The sequence below is a fragment of the Blennius ocellaris genome (genome assembly GCF_963422515.1).
Source record: "Blennius ocellaris genome assembly, chromosome: 23".
In the NCBI taxonomy this organism is placed as follows: Eukaryota; Metazoa; Chordata; class Actinopteri; order Blenniiformes; family Blenniidae; genus Blennius; species Blennius ocellaris.
The window spans coordinates 13,470,409-13,490,015 of NC_137672.1; the positions used below are offsets into that span (position 1 = coordinate 13,470,409).

The 19,607-nt window shown below is 39.9% G+C and overlaps 1 protein-coding gene across 1 annotated transcript in view; it reads right to left on the reverse strand.

Annotated features, from left to right (window-relative positions):
• Positions 1-9,620: 9,620 nt before the first annotated feature.
• The window catches only part of LOC308146935 (sodium/potassium/calcium exchanger 2-like), a gene marked incomplete at both ends in the record, with an annotated part of 39,781 nt that continues 29,794 nt past the window's right edge, over positions 9,621-19,607 (reverse strand). The window contains 5 exon segments of the mRNA XM_080518943.1: positions 9,621-9,870; positions 11,271-11,437; positions 11,743-11,832; positions 11,931-12,065; positions 18,547-18,629. Of these exon segments, the coding sequence (XP_080375069.1) occupies positions 9,621-9,870; positions 11,271-11,437; positions 11,743-11,832; positions 11,931-12,065; positions 18,547-18,629 (725 nt within the window).

Below are 19,607 nucleotides of genomic sequence, written 5' to 3' on the forward strand. Positions count from 1 at the left end.
CAGAGTTGACATGGATCGTCTCTGATAATTTACTAACGTTGTTCAGGCTTCACTTTTGGGGGTGAAAGACTTGGGCATTCGTAGTCCACTCCCTCCTGTAAGTGTACCGTCATACCTGTTGTCCATTTCTCTGCGCGCTCCTCCGCGCGCTCCCTGCTCCATAGATCAACGGGCGTTCATGGCATCAGGCGGCCGCGGAGTTAAAAAAAAGTAGGACGAGATAACTCCGTCTTCTCCCACCACGATCACTGTCAACGATGACTCTGATGATTTACTGCACGGCAGGTGTGTTTTTGAAGGGCTTGGCTTCCGCCACCTTTAGGCGCTCACGAGAAATCCCATTGGCCTCATTATTATAAGAGAGGACAATCCTCCGAGGAGAGAAGAAGCGCTCCAAGAAATCCGCCCAAACCCGTCTGGACTGAAGATTCTCACCATATGAACCCTCTCTGAAAATGTTTCTCAAATTTATACGAAGAAAGAAAAAAAAAAAAAAACATAAACTTGGATTTGCTGATTTTCACGACTTCAGGATCTGGATCATTAATGAATCACAGACAATGATTCAAAATCTGTCTAGACCAGGACAGTCTGAGAAATTACCAAGATCTTTCTGTCTTTCCTTCTTTCTGTCTTTTCTGCTTTCATTCTTTCTTAATATCTGAATCCTGCTTACAGAATTCCATGTATTTTTTTTCTTCAACCGTTTCTCCTTAGTTCTACTTTAGCTTTATATTTGCATACGTTCCAGACAGAATTTTCTTTTTCTGAACATGTACAAAAAAATCAATAAAAACAAACAAGAAAAACAAACAGAATGAATTAAAATAAAAAGACTCATCCAAATGATTAATCCAGAAATCACTAGACAATATGTGTGTATAAAAAAAGGGTGGTAGAAGTGAAACTAACTATGCTATTCCATATATTATATTTTACTATCTGTATAAAAGAACATCTTCTTGTCTTGTGACCTCCAAAAACACTAAATATCAGCCAGTGCTCCTATGTTTAAAATCTATTTAAAAATAGGGATTACCCTCATAAAGCTTTAGAGGATTTTTACCCCTTCTTCAGCTGTTAAAAAAAAAAGACAACTTGTTGATTCAAACATTCTTTTCTAGCCAAACATGAATCACCTCAAACGTTGGACTCAGAGTTGGAAGTGCCCAAATCAAAATGCTAAACTGCTAGTTAGGCATAACCCTACATTATTTATGATTATTTACCACTAATAAGAACGAGTTTCTGCAGGAAATAAATTCCTTGGTTGTCTTGGTGCTTGAAAAAGATTTAATGTGGAACTTTTTGGTGCATATTCACTATAGTTAATTGTTCTTTCCTTATTCTGCTGGGTACAACATGACGCCACAACCAATATTCGAGGTGTCAGTCAACCAGGTGACATATCAACTGAACCTGCGCGTGAGAATAATGTCACAATTAAGGCAGTTTTCTGTCTTCGTGAAACAATTTGTCACTTTGTAAGTGAACTTTAGGAGGTTTGGCTCTGATGACTCATTGGAGATAGCGTGGACTCGGCCGCACCTGTAAACTCCCACAGAGCAAATACTTTGAGGTAAAAAGACAATTACAGGACTTGTCTTGTTCCATTACGTACAGGAAGCACTGGTTTATCGTGGGAGCCACGTGGTACTTGCAGATTATAGGTAGGAACCATTGTGAGAGGTTTTTCATTCATTCCAGTGGAGGAAGCAGTTCACACTCACACTGCATCATGTACACACGGTCGGGTCAAGACCTCTGACTGGGACACGCATCCTAAACACTAAATTTATGTTGGAAATGTTTTCAAATGAAATGCAGAGACAGTGGACAAGGTCAACTTTCATATAAGGACTAACTTAAATCTACAGTCTGGAGGAACGTGGCTGCAGAGGAGAGAAAATACACCTGATTACTGTCACAGGTGCAAGCAAACTGTCAAAATGCCTTGTTTCCTGATTTGTATTGCTTATCAGATAAAGCTTCATCAGGCGGCGGCACTTTATCCTTATTTGGTGTTTTCCTTCACTTTCATGACTCAGTTTCGAAGTCTCAGCATGTGAATGTCAACATGTATTTATGTCGTTGTAGATCGAACGCAAGAAGTTTCTCAGACACGTCTCGAGCTGAATCACACGGCCACATGTGCAGCCAGTCCTCACCATGCAGAATAAACACAAGCTGTGGTGTGACTCAACTCCACTGAGACCCCCCCCACCCCACCCCACCCCTTTCTTTTTCTAAGTCATGAAAATAACCCGCCACATAAATTCCCCTGAACATGAAAAGGATATTCTGTCCAGGCGATGACTCTCTGCGATATTTTGAAGCTATTCTCTCACTCAGCAGCAAAAAGTCTGCATCAGACTAAGAGGATCCAGTGAGTGTGCAGGCTTTGGCCTGCTGCCTCCTCTGAGCCACACATTTTTTGCTGAGTCAAGCACAAGCACACCCTGTAAAGAGTGAACGCATGAAGTCACACAGCAAAGTTTGGCCCGTCGTAAGCTGACTTGCTGAACGAGCCGCTCCTAAACTTGCCCTCGCAAGCATGTAGAGTTTATCAACTGTTGGTAGGATAGAGAGAGAGAGAGAGAGAGAGAGAGAGAGAGAGAGAGACCCAGTGAGCTGTCCCCGGCTGTGGTGAGGATGGGGAACTGGATGGATTGGAAATCCCCCCAGACTCCCGACATTGCCACTGACTGACACATTTGAAAGGAATCCCCACTTTTTAATTATTTATTTTTAGGAAAGTAGACAAATATAAGCACTTTCCCAGGTCCGTCAGGCTTGCATAGAAAGTCATAATGAGATTGCAAATGAAATGAGTTGATTTTTGAGTCAAAGTCATGACTAAAAAACATTTGGATGAATACATTAGAAATGGTATTTAATCTGGAGGTTTTGTGCTGTGATGCACGTTCAAATAAATACTTAAAAGCTGAAACGTTCAAGCATTTGTTCTGAATCCCCCTTTAAGTGAAGGACTATTTATACAGCCTCTGTTGTATTTAAACTAATTGAAAGCATTTTATGTACCAAACATAAAGAGAGAGAAACAAAAGATTGAAATTGTGTTATTAGAAAATTCTTATTGGAAAACTCGAGTTCATATCAATAATAAAATTTCAGTATAAATCGTGATTCTTAAATGTGTTTTATCAAAATCAAATACAAATGAATGTGACGTGTTCTTGGTATTAATCTTGCTTTCTCTGTATAACATTGATAATTTGACCAGGATTATTTTTGACATAATCCCACTGTCCCTGTAGAAAATCCATACATGCACAGGCTTATAGCAAAAGATTAAAAAAGATAACCCTCCAATTTCATGAATTCAATAGCACCAATTTTATAAGGGGTCTTGGAAGTACAGAAGCAAAATGGTGTTAATTGAAGTTAAAAGTTCACATCAGTCATTGAAGGTGAACACATGAGTAGTGAGTGTTTATTTAAACTTGAAACTCTATTTTCCTTCATATGAATATAAATCTGAGCTTTTCAAAAATACTTTGATTTCTATTTTTTGTGTTCGCTTTGTTCGGTTAACTTTTTATAAGTTGTACAGTTTCACCTATTTTAGAATGAAAAAATACAGCCCACAGAGTTTTTACTACTTTAATTTGTATGCACTTCTCAACTTTTATGAGCTGCTCTTGTTTATTTGTTATAATAATCTAAAACAAATGGAGTTGCTTTGTGTATTAAATGCCATGTATAGATAAAACTACTTACCTTGCCTTAATGTTCTCACGTCATTACAGTGAATATTCAAAACAAAAATGCAAATAAGCACAAAAAAAGGAAAAAACATGTTACAATTTTAACATGTCAATGTAGGAAAAATTACACATTTCTTTTGAGATTAATGTTGGCTATTTTTTCACGTTAGTCATCTTTTAGTTGATCAGATGGTGAATGGAGCTACTTTGTCTGCAGAAGACTGTGACTCATTGGTTTTTAGCCACAGAACATGAGGTCCTGAGTATAAATCATGTTTTCTGTACATTTGATTTCTTCTTTTTCAGTGTTTCAGCGACGTATCCTTAAAGATCTTTATCAGACAGTGGTTTTCACTTCTATTTCGTTGTATTTACTCAATTTAAGTTTGACTTTGGCTATTCGATAACCACATTATATGTTACTTCTGTTTTGGTACACTGTGTCACAAGTCAAAGATCTCAAAAAACTCCTCATGGTATCATGTTTTTCAAACCTTCCTCCAATTTTTAAATGATTCAAAAACAAAGTAGTCATGATACTAAAATAGCGTCCAAGTAACGATGATCATATCGATGCTCTCCAGGGAAAATGCTGATGATTTTTAGGTTTGTATACTTGAAGTGAATGATTGCGTTATATTCTTGATGACTCAACTTGACTCACTATGGTTGGAGAAATGCAGGGTCAGTTTCCAGGAAGTCAGAGGGGAACAGTCAGTCGAATGAATCTGGAAAGCTCTGGAAGGGTGAAATGCAATTCTGAGAAATGCAAAAGATAACGATGGCAGGGATTGTAGAGTCTGGGAAGTAGTGCAGACGCTTTGCTTGTCCTGGAGTTGGATTGGAAGTCTGCTGCAATCGAAGAAAACCAAACCATAAAATAAGTGTAATCCTGGTTTGTCTCACCTAACTACTGTCATTTCTGTATTTCACTTTCATTTTTCTTTTTATATTAACTTCATTTCAGTTGTGTTACCTCAGAAGACCCAGGATATGGTTCTCTTACAAGACAAATTAAGGGCTCACTGCACCCATTTCAGATACTATTTAAATGCAGCACACTCCATTATTACATATTGGAATAACTGCAACGCTTCATGAGTTAAAGACAAATAGTTCCTGGAATTTAAATTAAGTTCAATCATTTTGTTTAACATAAGCATTTTACTCATAGTGATATTTTAATCATAATTAGTTGTCTTTTTTTTTCTGAAGACATTTTAATCCACTTCTCTTTCCTTCAATAACTTCTAAAAATATATTGAATTGTATCACTTTGCATAGAAGTTTGGTTCATGGGGAGAAGAAATAAATACATTCCCTGAAAACTGACAGGAAACATATTTATATCGTAATTACTCTGAGTCACATTGAGATATCCGTTTGTGGACACAAGAGGGCGCCCCAATCCACAGTTTACCCCAGTACACAGGAAAATGCCTTCCCATACTGCTATTTATGATCATTAATGCAGCTTCTTTCTCTCACAATCCTGCATTCAGTGGAAAAGCTCTTTCACCAGCCTGCATCCCGAGACTAAGCAATGAAAGGTCTCTTTGATGCAGGTGGAAGTCTGCAGAATGTACACGTGGGCTGACGGGGATGCTGATGAATAGGATCGCCCCGTGGAAATTAAAGGATTTTGTTTCCCCCCCTTGAAGTGTAAACTGTCTCCTTCTTATTCTGAAAACCGTTGGCTTTGTGGGTCTGCTCTCTATACAAGATTATCTTGCAGTGTTGCAGATTTCAAATGGCAAATTCAGCTCAGTTCGATAACAGTGTCCAGAGAAAATCCACATGCATGGGAAGAACATGTAAACGCCACACAGGAAGGCCCCCTCAGACAAACCTCACTGTGAGGGCGAGAGTGTGATCCACTACACCAACCCACAGCATAGAGCGTTAACATAAAGTGAAAAGTTTGAAGCATTTCTAACAATTTAAATGGGATGATCATGTAAAAGATGTATTGAGATACTGTATTTGTAATTTATTGACAAGCAAACTCAACAAAGAGCACAAAAAAGGGAATGGGTGATAAATCAATTCTATGTTGTCCCATATTCAAATTTTCACATTAAAATGTCCACGTGTTATAGAATTAAAACAGGTACAGAAATATTATAATTGATTTTGTTTCTGTATTATTTTTATCTGTCAAGTCATGTAAACCAAAATACAGTATATTAAATTATTTGAAGATTTCATAAAATCTGATGTTTATCCTATTCATTTTTACCATAAGACACTGTCAAACTGTGAAAATTCTAAATAAATACTAAATACTTCAAACGTTTTGGTCAACTACTGATAACACAATCGAATTTTCAATGATTGTAAAAACAGGACGCACCTTTATATCTAAACATTTATAACAAGAACAAATGATGGACTCATGTTCTTTCATGTTATGATAATCTACTTGCCTGCAGTGCAACAAACGCATTTTTGCATTATAACAAACAAAAATATGATAACCAAGCAGACTGACGTATATTTGAGTTAGCATCTTTATTCATTTGTATTATATACTTTGTGTTTTTACATAAAGAGACATATTTCTTTTACACATATAGATTATATGGTTAATTTGAATCTGTATATATGTACACCTTAAATAAATCTTACATTAACACCAAGAAAATAAAACATTTAGAGTGCAAGAATGTTTATCAGTGGTCAACTTTCACAGTAGTAGCTTACCCTGGAAAAACCACAATCAATGGCAAGCTCACGTGCTAAACCAGTTCAATTTTTGTTGTTGTTTTTTTTTTCTTCTGTCTCACCATTCATGCTCTCACTCAAATTAAAGATCAAAACAAAATAAATTAAAAAAAGAAGAAATAAATGTGAACTTTGGATATCTGATGTCTTGACAGGAAAGTTTTGTTTTCTTTAGGAACAGAACAGGTATAATATGTGTATGTGACCATGCAAGGTCATGTTGAAAGAGTGAACTGTACCAAAAAAAAAAATTAAAAAAATCACAATGACATTCTCGCCAAGCAAAATGCCTCACTGTCTCACGTAAGAGCGAGACCTTCTGCCAGATGGGCGCAAAAAGTTTGATGCCGGCGTCACGTCAGAGAATATGAAGGTATGAGGGCCGTTGGCGGCGGCGTCTCTCTTCTCATCTAAGTCTCGGCATGGAAGAGAGAAACTGAAAAAAACCCCCAAAATAGCCAAAACTCTCCTTCAAAAGAAGGGGTGAGAAGGAAGTAGAGGTGAGGTGTGATCACATTAATGAAAGTGTGGGCGCTCTGAGGGAAGAGTTTAATGGCATACGTGCACAGGAGGATTTCACAAAGTACATGAGTCATCATCGCAGAGGCCATAAATCGACTCTTTGAATCAGGGTGGTGGAGATGTCCAAGAAAATATAGCGAGAGCGCACATGGGTGAGAGTGCTTCTTCTCTAATGCGTTAGTCACCAGTGGGAAATGTCAAGAAAACAATAGCATCAGAAAGTTGTGATTTTCCTTGAATTATAAGAGGCAATGTGGTATTTAAAGCCCTAATTTTCTTCCCAGAAACTGAGCGGTACATGCTGAATGTATGCCAATGAGATGCTGAGTGGACTAAAAACACATAAGTGTTCATGTTTAATAATACTAGATACTCAAAGGCGCACCTGCATACAATAGCAATTTCCATTTTTCATGTGCTTTAATAACAAAACAAAAAAAAGAAAGAGAAAAAAAAGAAATAAATGTAGGAACCACTTGGTTTTTGTCCCCCCAAAAAAATGTATATTTACAAAATAAAAACACTGAGTTCTTGGTGTTTCTCTCTCTGCAAGGGTGCATAAAAGTGAACGTATATAGTTGGTCGAAGCTCAGCTGTACAGTCGGTGGGTAACCAGCCCAAATTCCTTGCATGCACTTGTTCCTCACGCACACTCAAGAGATTGTATTTACTATTATTTTACAGTTTACTCCTACAAAGCTGCTGTACAGAGGCTGTGTTGAGGTAAAAGCAGGTGTTTCTGGCCAGCTCAAACAGGAAGGGGATCTACTTTAGGGCGGGTGGGGGGGTGGAAGAAAAGAAAAAAGAAAAGAAAAAAGAAAGAAAAAGAAATGGTCACCCACTTCAGATGGTGGGATTTTACGACAGAAAAGACAGCGGAGGGACACAGACGCATGAAGAGGGTTGCGGTTCTCAACGACAACACACGGTATATTGCTGTTAAATCTGTGGTTTCTACATTCTATGCAGCTTAAAGAGACATTGTGATTATGATTGTGTTTTTGTTTTTTTTCCCCCAGTATAAAACACAGATCGGTGTGTATATATATATATATATCTATATATATATGTATTTATTTTTGCAGTTCGCTGCAAAATACTGGTATTATACCCTCTATTTATAGATCAATTTAAAGAATGGTCATTGTGTGATGACTCCAAATGCAGATTGCACACATGCACACAAAAGCACCTTTGATTGGAAAGGAAATTGCACAAGTCTGATAGATATCATTGACCATACATGTTGACATTTTCTACACAGAGACTGAGCACTGGATTGCATCAGGAGGTTATGAAACGTGTATGAGAAACTACACATTTTGGTGTACGCCTTCATAGACGCTGATCGGAATCATTCAGCTGCAAGTGCATTTCTTTTTCTTTCTCTTTTTTTTTGTTATTGTTGTTTTTACATGCAGTTGGCTTCTTAAAATGTGTACTCTGGGAGTTTTACTAGCCGGTGATTTGAGCCCAGGAATACTGTGAACAAAGCACTACACATTGACTAATCTATATCAACCATGACGCTTAAAACACGCTAAAGGTCTTTTCAAATGTATTATTTTGACATTGATTTTTTTTTTTCAGGAACTGTAATGAGTCTAAGTACTCATGCGTTGTTTTTTTTGTTTGCTTTTTTCTTTTGTGCCCCAAAACTTTTAAACTATTAATTTATTTTCAATGGGTAAGCTTCAGTTAGGCTTTTATTTTTTTCTTCTCGTCTTCGTAAAGGTGCATGTGAAACATGAAAAGTTCTCTCCAATCAGACCAGTAGGGGGGGGTTGTTAAGATGACGTTATACTAACTGCTACAGTGTATTTAATGTGTCCTCTAATATTTCTTTAGATAAATTTAAAAAAGAAACTTGAACCATCCTTTGAAGAAACTTTAAGTGGTGAAAAATGACATCTGGCAGGGAAGAGGGGAAGTTTGAACTCTCGTCTTTCTGACTGAGCTCAGGCGGAAAAAAAAAAAAAAAAAAAAGTTTGCCTGCACCAGTGTTCCTTGCTGCTCGGGTGCAAAGCCCACAATAAAAACTCGAGGAGGATTTTGAACACGATTTTCACCCACACAGTCGACCCTTTTGTCACCAGTAAAATCATCCACATCCTCTATTCACTCCCAGCGACAGCGACTCAAGTCTGTGGAAACAATTTTAATCACTGCCGCTGTATTGGACTCCCACAGTGCGTCTTGGTTATTTCTTCTTCTTTTTGCTCCTCAAAGTTCACAGCAGGTCATGCTCCTCAACCTACCAGGCGTAGTCTTGATTCCAGCTCGTCTAAAGTGAAACTAATGGCATGCATAATACTTTTATATTTGGCATTACACCCAGCCCTCCCCACCTGCCAGTGAAAGTAACGATGAGCACAAATCCACTCCAGTCAGGCCAAAGCTAAACCAACTGTGCCCAAGTCTTGTTGGTTTAACCCCTTCCTACCACCACCTACTCACTGAAAATATAGGTGGACTCCATCTTTATATGTTTATCCTCTTGTACAGTTATTCTTCGTGTAGCGGGACACAAGAGTCGGGTGAGAGCAACAGTGGACAGGGAGGATGACTGTGGTGGTGGAGGAGGAGGAGGAGGAGGAGGAGGCGGCGGCGGCGGTGCTGATGACGGAAAGAAAGAAGCTCCTCCCCTTAGACGGACACCGGGCAGGTGATGACCTTGTCCTCCAGCATGACGCTGACCACCAGGAAGACGAAGTACAACATGAACATGATGAAGCCGAGCAGCTTGCTCATGCGCCACTTGCAGGCGGCGATGGAGATGATGACGAAGAGGAGCATGAGGAAGAGGAGCACGATGGCACAGAAGAGGCCGTTGGAGCTGACTTGGACCGGCCGGAGGTCGCTGAAGAAGGACCACATGAGCCAGGGGAACGGCAATCTGCAATCGCACAAACACACGCCGGTATTTCACAAAGGAAAACTCTTACAAGGTTCACAAGGACATCACCAGAATCGCATTTGGATTTTTCGTCGTAAAAGAGTGGCGGATTAAATTCATTATATGTGCAGAGAAAAACTAAAGACGAATGCAGTGATTAACAGGATCATCAGTCAATCACGGTGGCGCAAACGTTCAGTTACACTTACAGGCGGGAAGCAAACTTACTCCGGCCGCTCACACCGACAAATGATGGGCGCGATATGAAATCTCATCATGTTCTATTTGCAAGGTGTATTTCTTGCGAGGCTTATTTCTATTGGACATTACACGGAATTCATTCAGATCCAAACGGCATGTCGTGGAACATAAACGACAGGCGCCTTGAAAATGGAAGACGAGTGCTTCGATGATGAGGAGCTCTGCTGGAGGAAGTTGCAGGGCGACGGTGAACGCTTCGCCGTCTGCAGTGCTTGTGCAGGCGAAGAAAGCAAAACCTTGATGAGCTCAACTTGTCTGACATCCTCAGGAGCAAAGGGATCCACTGATTGTTTCTAAATCTGATCTTATTGCTGCTTTGTTTATCAGCCGTCTGACTATTATCTAACCGAGGATGCGGTCGATGACCCAATTCCATTTCTGTCATGACTGCCGCTGACGAATAGCCGGTTCGATTTTGTTCAGAATAGCTTTCTTCTGTTAATTCTGTGCTTCCTTAGAGGGACGGCGATATTTGGGTTCCCTGTACCAACTCCTGTGATGTTCATCAAAACTTGAACTGATCTTTCTAAAGCTGCACATCTATGATCTCTATGAGATTTGTAATTTTCTGGTGTCATAGTTCATAGTACTTCTTTCATTACAAAGTTGGTTCAGAGTTGCGATGGCTACTCTTGATTTATATGGGAACACTAAGAAAAGGGATGATCTTTTGTCTGTTTCCCGACAACGCAATTGTGTCTGTGGCCTCAAGTTAAGTAGTGTATTTTAAATAATCCATTGATATTTTTGGAAACTCTAAAATGCATAAAAAGGCTGTAACTATTTTTTAATCTGGATTTCACCAAAACGTTTTTTTATCATGAGTGCAGCTTGACTTTTTTTTTTTTTTTTTACAAAAGAAGATGTGTGAGCGTGTCTCAGTGTACCCTGCCTTCGCCCATATTCCGCAATAAAGCTGGTGCAGAAGGTACAGAAGATGGTTTTGACCAAAATGAAAACCATCAGTTACAATCATTCAGTCACTTGTTGTTCTCATAATGTAGCAATAATACATTTCATTCCAGGCTTTAGGAAGGACTTCAGGATTACACCCAGTATAAAGTATTGCTCCCACCCCCCCTAAATCTAAATCTAAAAACAAAAACAGCTCAGACTGAAATCGCGCTCAGACGGCGTACCCGACGGTGATGTCAAAGATGTTGGAGCCTACAGAGCTGGACACAGCCATGTCACCCAGCCCCTTGCGTGCCACAATAACACTGGTGATGAGGTCAGGGATGGAGGTTCCAGCTGCTAATATAGTGAGGCCCATAATCTCTTCTGTAATCCCAATGGTTTCACCAACCTGCGAAAACAAAAAGAAAAAAAAAAAAAAGAAGAAGGAGATGAAGAAAGCTTTGGGAGTAAGTAAAGCCTAATCTTTTGTTCCGGCTATTTTTAATTTCCTCGTGAAGCCAAAAGTTTAGCTGCGAATCTCTAAACAGCCATGACTGTTTATAAGTAGAAGGTTCAAGAATTGTAGTTTGGTTATGTCAAGGGAGGAGAAACAGAGAGGAAAGGAGACTTTGCTCCCCAGCCAGTTATTTCCATCCATATCATGCTGTCATTTCACAATGTCATGTCCTCTCAAGAGCAAACGTGTTTCTATACCTGGTGAGCCCACCACACCATCAGGTAGGAAAATGCTGCAATCCAGCAGATGGCGCCCAGGAAGGTGACGGGGAAGAACTTCTTTGACGCCTGAGAGTGAAGAAAAGAAAAGGTGGATTGTCAGAAATCACACAAAAAAGATGTTTGGGATGGGATTGCACATTGAAGGACGTCTGAGCGGCCCGTACTGTTTTCCTGACGTCGGGCAGCGTTAACCACAGAGGGAGGACAATAGGCATGATGAGGAGGTAGGTGCAGCGCTTGCGGCAGGACTCGGGCCAGGACAAGCTCAGAGGCTGGTCCTCTTCTTCCTCATCTTCGGCCTGAGATAAAACAAGAGAATGGGGGGCAGACAAACAAACAAAAGAAAAGAAAGCATCCATCAAGAAGAGAAACTGTACATTAAAGGACACTGGATTAGGAAAGATTGATTTAGAAATAAACAACTCTTCTTCTGTGTTATTATTTCTAATGTAAATATTAAAAGCCACAAATTCAATTGATTACATAAATCAAAGAACATAGTGGAATTTTTTCTTGTACCTGCAAGGAGATTTAAAAGTTTGATCTGAAATACTTAATGGCAAAAAAAAAAAAAAAATCAAAGAGGTTAGTGACAATTGCTTCGTGGTACATTTACTATACTATACTATACTATACTATACTATACTATACTATAGCTAGTTGTAAGTTACTTTGATGGATAGTGTATTTTACGTGTGTATTTGTATATACATATTATATATGGTTAAAACCAGAGATTTATACAATAATGTACTCAAGAACGACTGTTGCATTGTGTGGATTTTACCCAGGTTTGCAAAAATACTTGAGTATTCTTCTTAAATACAACTCAAAATGTTCGCAACTGCATTTAACTGCGTTATCAAAAGCAGGTATTCCGGTACATTTACTTGTATAAAATCTCCATAGTTGCACAATTTTCATAGGACGTAAGTCAGTCAATCCATGTAAGTTTATTCATAAAGCACTATTTCATTCAAAACTAACAAAGTGGATCACGGATGTAAGTGACATTCACTCAAGAGTAAAACCAACAAAGATAATGGACCTTGAAATGTTGGTTATTAGGAGAGTTCCATGTTTTCCCAATGTAGCCACAAAAAAAAACATATATAGTTGATTTGAAAAATAATTATTGCAGTCAAAGTGTTCTCTTTGGCCACTGTGGAGCGACACCTCTCCACAGTGAGACATCGCAGACATCTGCGGAAATTGATGGCCGGACCTGGATGTTCCCGTGCTTCTGCTCTGTGGTGACCTTAAGACAGAGCGGCCTGTGAATTGGGAGATTGCGCTGAGCCTGAAGGGCTCCGTTTCACCAGCCATCAGGGCCTCATCATTGAGTGACTGCTGATGTTGGCTGCACCGGCAGACCCCTGGGGTCTGATTGGACCCGTCGCCAGAATGCCAAACGGGGCAAACGCCGCAAGCCTCTGTGCGATTAGCATCTGGCAAGCTGGTTTAAAAAAAAAAAAAAAAAAAAGACAACTAAATTATCTTCTCATTTACCACACAGACTCTCATTTAAACATTCTGGCTCACGTAAAAGAGCAAAACAACAAAGGCCTCCGAGAGTAGAAGGATGTCCTGGTCCCTTTGTATCCAATTATACTTGATAATGAGGAACCACGGGGACCGACACAGAGCAGGTCAGCACATGCAGAATTGACTCGAACACGAGGATGACCCGGAGTGTGTCTCATGCCCCTTGTGGGAATCTCACGTCAGCGAAGGTGTACAAACAAAGGCAGCCGACGGGTGCAGGAGACACTGGGTGGAAAAACCCACAGTGAAACACATGGTGGTGACAGATGTTGTACAGTAAACAGTCCGTCCCCCCCCCACTCACTCATTTCAACCGTTACAGATTTGATAAGATCGGCTAACCTGAGAGTCGAGCGGGAATCTTTAAAAGATGGCTACTGCACGACTCATGAATCATATGGGGCTTATCCCACTGTGACAGCGACTGCTGCAGAGTATTGCCTGGTAACCTTGGTAATCAGAGCTGCCAAACAAAAGGCAGCGCTTGCATCACTTATGCTCGGCATTCTGATTTCTCCTCCTCTCCATATCCAGATGGCTGCATTGTTGTCTGTTAAAAAGGCCTAAAAACCAAAAAACCTGAGCCTTTAGAGGACTGTTTCTGGGCGCAAAGGGATGGGAGTATTTTTACTCATGAGTGTCGCTATTTATCAGCTTCAGTCCCGGATCGACAAACAAGAAGAAGAAATGCTTCCTTTGAATATTGCTGCACAATATAGACAGTCCACATAATGCTGACGGGTCCGCCTGCACCTCTTTTGAGAACTGTGTGCAAGTTGCAGTGTCTGGCTGACACAGCTCAGTGTGAATCTGTCATTTATCTATTTATGATTTACTTTGCTTGCTTTGTATGCTACAGTACCCCATGGAGCTGGCCTACCAACACTTGCTTGGTTCCCAAATGCCAGCCCCTTGGGGGCCTTTCCTGCCCTTGTGGTGCCTCAGTTGGTAACACTGCCAACTCTGTGCTTTAAGGCACTGACTTTTATCAGGCACCACAGAGCTGCAAGGGGAGGCGTGACATTTGCTAATATTTTTTTTTTCTTCTTCTTCCTGGAGGGAATCGTCTGCGCTGGTTACCCGGTGTGAGGCAACAAAGCTACATGGGTTGAAATAGATGGGGGGAAGAAAAAAAAAAGCGAACAAAAAAGATGCGCATAAGCAGCAAACTTCATTCATTTGTATTATTTTGTTGTTTTTATTTGCAGCCGCAATATAAAATACAACGTACATACTTTGATGCGTTGCAATTTTTTTTTTTAATATATGGCATGTACTTTAAAAATTTTTTTTACATTTTACTGGAGGTTAAATAAAAAGGTGACTGCATGAACTCTATATATGGGGTGATGCATCCTTTTACTACTTGTGCATTTCACTCAGTTACAGGTAGTTACACATTATATTGCTGCATTGACTTCTTGTGTCTCCATGATTGATTTTAAAATCCTTTCACTTGTTTCTAATGCTCTGGGTGTTCTTAGTCTATTTATCAGACCTCCTCTTATCGTATGAACCCTTGAGAAACATCAGGTCATTGTCTACTGGCCTTTTATTTCTATACAAAGCACAAAGTTAGAATAAAAAAAACCTACCTGAAAACCTGAGAAATCCACAGTTTACATTTTGAAAGGCAAACACCTTTTAACAAAAAACTGTTTTTAGTTAATTTTGTATTCATGAATAAGGTGGAATTGTTTGTAATAATATATTATTATTATTATTATTATTATTATAGTTTGCAGTTACACTGTTCTGTGTATGTGTTTTTATTCTGTTGAGCACTTTGTTTTCTGTTGTATGAAAAGTGGTCTCTAAATAAAGTTTGATTGATTGACAGGCAAAACATCTTTGATAAAAGTAGAAGAAAAGAATCACACAGGATTTATTCAGCAATCATCATGAGAAAAACCTAATAAAAAAACCCAGATGAGATGAAAGCTATCTGTGTGTATTAACTTAAAAATATTGTTTTTTATTTTTAAAGAAAATTCATAATTACTGCTGTTTGATGAAATATGAGCGTATATGATGATTCCTTTTTTGACAGCCCTGGAGGATTTTATCAGGAAATTGCAATAAAAGCTGTAGATTTTAATTTGACCTTACCCACACCCTCATTCCCTCGTCTCCATTGCCAAGGCGTCCGGGAGGAATTGAACAATTAGTATGACGGGGCCTCTGGCGGCATATGGAAGTGTGAGCTGTTTTCAGCAACTTCCTGGCTGACACAGACAGGTGCACTGTGGGACACGCTTCTAAAAATAGTCACACGTAAGACTAAGGTGTGCCAGTGAGGCTCCAGGTCCTGGAAATGTACTGAATCACCACCTGAATTAAGTGTCCCCTCTATCTTTTTCATTGCATTCACCTCAGAACCACTGATAACGTAATAACGCCCAATAACAGGATCATTTGGGCTATTTTAGACGTAATAGGTAATAATAGTAATAATAGTGTAACAACATCCTAACAATAATCAATAGAAGTTATGATAATATTGGTTAGATATGCTATTATTGAAGTAGCATTTTAAGAAAATATCCTTTGAATATATAATTACTGCAGCCAAAAGTGTAATAATGGCCAAACAATATAGTATTTCTTGAAAATAAAACATTTAATTGCAGTTTTTGCTTTTCAAAAAGATGTATAGTGGGGGAGCATAATTATTGTACTCATCATGCAATTATATTATTACCAAGTAATTACATTACTGTCTTTATTAAGTATAAAATTCCTCACATCAGTCACATTAGTATGATGGCATGATTCTGAAATCTAAAAGGTCCGGGGATGTTTTCCCAGTAAGATCATGAGGCCACAGAGTAAAGGATCAGCCTGAGAACAACTTGCAGTGGGCCGGATCAATACACACATGGTCATATAGCAAATCGGAGCTCATCTTTAGCCGTTTCCGCCGCAGTCGGTCTATTCTGAGAGCCTCTTATGCACTTCCCCACAGGTCTGTATTTATAGTCAACTGTATCTCTCCTCAGAGGAGTGCTGTGTGTCAAAGTGCTACAGTATGTTTCAGCTGGAGGGGAAGCTTTTTTTAGTTACGGGCAAAACAGCGGAGTAGGACAGTATTATTCATAGACTGGGCCTTGAGTCAAAGGAGAATCGTAAAAGATTTAAAGCCGTCCTCACCGCGATGCGGAGGCTGCTGGTCATGATGCGATTTAGATGCAAAACCTTTACAAATTTAAATTAAATTGGAATGCAAATCATTAGAGTGAGTCAGTAGCTCAAATCAAGGTGAACTGCATCTGATTAACCCACAAAACAGTCCGTGATATTCATCAGGAAAATGTGGGCGTAAGTGGAGATTGATAGGATTGGGTTAAAAAGGGAGACATTCACTTCACTGCCAATACTACTGTAAACACTATGACTCATCTAAATCCAGTGGGTCATGTAAAGTAAAAACCCTGTTTTAGCATAAAAGCATGCTTATGGTTTCCAGTTTAGTTTTTATATCACAGTTTGCAACAAAGGTGCAATTCCCTGGATGTGATATACTCCCAAGAGCAAGAGCATGAATCCCCCTTCTCTTGTTTGTTGTTGTTCTTACTGTGTTGGCTGATCAAATTTAATGGTGATTAAAGCTGCTTCACCAGCAGAAAGGATCATCAAGTAAATGTGTGTATAATTTCTGGATTTGTTTTCATTGTCAATGGCTATTTTAAAGGCATTAACCATTTGTTTCATCCGACATGGGAAATATTCATAATAGACTTTTCTGCACTATATTATTAAACTTCTTACAAATATAGAGTTGTAACAAAGCTGTTTTTTTCATTTGATTTTTACGTCTAATTTATTGTTTTCAGTTAAGTCCTTTCAGTCCTCGGCTGTCGTGGACAAAAGCATCCCCTCTTTTTAATTTAATCTCAGATTGGCGCCCTGGCTGCATCTGTCATTGCTTTATTTATTCGGAGAAGTGCATTCATCGGGGGATTAAAGGAAACAACAGATCCACCTGTTGCATGGAAGTCAGTTTTCAACGATTCGACCGATGGCGCGGGAGTGAGCATTGTGGAAAAGACAAGCGAAGCTTGGTATCACATTTTTGCACAATTAGTTAGCAGATATCTCTCTCCTGTTTTATCTTCACAGTTGGATGCAGCAACGCCTTTCAGCAGATTCTCCTCAGAGAGAAAATGTACAAACAAAATCATCCCGAGGCCCGCTTTGCTTTTCAAAAGAGTATCTTTCCCAGTTTTCTCTTGCCTTTATCATATTAACATTTCAAGTATTTCAATTGCTGTTTTGTGGTTTTAACACCAATTTGTTTTGTAATTTTAACAATTCACGGATTTAATTTTAGTGTCAGATATTTTTAATTAAATGTTTTTATACACAATCTGATGACGATTTGAAATTTTTTTTTGTCCATTTCTATTATTTTCCATTGATTTGTGTCATTTAAAGGTCTAAAAAAACCCAAAGAAGACCTGGCTTGGATTGTAAAGCCAGATTAATCTGTATAATGTCTGCATGTTGTGTTGTGAATCATCATGTTTGGTCTTTCACACAATCTCCCACTGAACATCTCAGCTTCGACGACCAAGATGAAGAGACCCCCCCCCGACCTGCTGAACAACGATTGCTGGGTCCAGCTGGTGACTCTTTGTCATTGATCTGAAGGGTGAAACTGCAGCAGGAAGGCCGCCGCACCCATCTCTGCTCTGTTCTCTCCGCTCTGAATCAGCGCCTGCTTGCCCCAGGACCGTCTGCCGGCCCGGTGGGTTGCTGCGTCCCACCGTCATCCTTCATTCCCGGACAACTGCCGCCGGTGCCGGTCGGCGGCTCGGTGAGCCTGGCGGCTGGTCAAAGACGTTATGTGTGTGTTTGTGTGTGTGAGTGAGAGAGAGAGAGGAATCTCCGGTGTGAGCCGTCGGTGGTGGGAAGCAGCAGGTAGGGGAGGAGTGTGATTACAGAGCTCAGTGGGAGTAGGCGGGTCTTTGGCAGGTCTGGCTGAAGATGGAGGAACTTGCGCGGGCGCGTGCTGGGAAATTATCAGCAGTAGTGACCCGCGCCATAGTCGGCGCAACCTTTGCATCAATCACGCTCAAGGTGGGAACACAGACGCAGACGAGAGAGGCGTAAAATATTCATAAATGCCTCGCTAACTTTGATATGCAGACAGTTCTGTTGCCTTTCGGCACTCGGTTTGATTGGGAATGCGCCTGGTGTGGAGTTCGGGGTCAGTGTGTGTTTCGGGTGCCTTACCGCCTCGCCCTCTTGCCCCGCAGTTCCATTCATGGGTGGGGTGACCTCCACTTCAACACTGGAGCTGTTTGGAAGGTTTTTATCTGCAGGGAGTTCAAAGAACAAACAGTGAGAAGTATTCACACCAGTTTCTCATCTATTTAAAACAGTAACTATGCGGCTATACTGACTTACAGTAATGGTTATGAGCATAAAGTCTTGAATACTTCCACTCGGCTACATTTCATAACACATGGTGTTATACATATTGTGCATATTCAATCATCTTCAATACTGCTTTTTGTTGGCAGGTTTGTGGAGCTAATCCCAATTTATAAGTCTTCTACCTACAGTTGATTTATTTCTACCAAATAATCTAATGCCTTTGGACTTCAGGAGAAATTCAGAGTGCTGTGAGAAAGTAGGGACACCATGCGAACCCCCCCCCCCCCCCCCAGGAAGGCCCCCAGGCTTAAAACCAAACCGTCTTAGAGTCAAGTCATTGAGTTGATGTAGTGTCAATATTGGCACATTTCAATGTAATTATTGAAAATATACCAATTCCAACAGACTATGGATGGGTCCACCTTGGACAGGTCATCAGTTCAGCACAGGACAAGCAAAGAGAGACAGACCCACCCCCGATTCAAGCTGGGAATATATTTTCACTATTATGTGGGAAAGTAAACCATTATCTGACCACTGTGTGGTCATACAGAAGCATTCCAGATGAAATGTGGTTCATTTAACCACTTAAGCCCATTAAACAATAGTTTTACACTTAGTCTATTTCTCCCCATCTATGTGTGTGTGTGTGTGTGTGTGTGTGCGTGTGCGTGTGTGTGCGCGCGCATAGTAAAAAAAACCCCATGCACTTAAAATTAATTAGTGATTTTAATTTGCCTGTAGGTTTGAATGTGAGTGTGTGTCTGTCTTTATGTTTTAGACCTGTGTTGACTGATGGCCCATCCAGGGCGAACCCTGCTTTTCCCCACGGCACTAACTTAAATAAAGGATAGAGAGTGCTTGGATATATCTGGAGAATTGTGAAAATCAATAGATTCTGTTTACTGAAGCAGCCA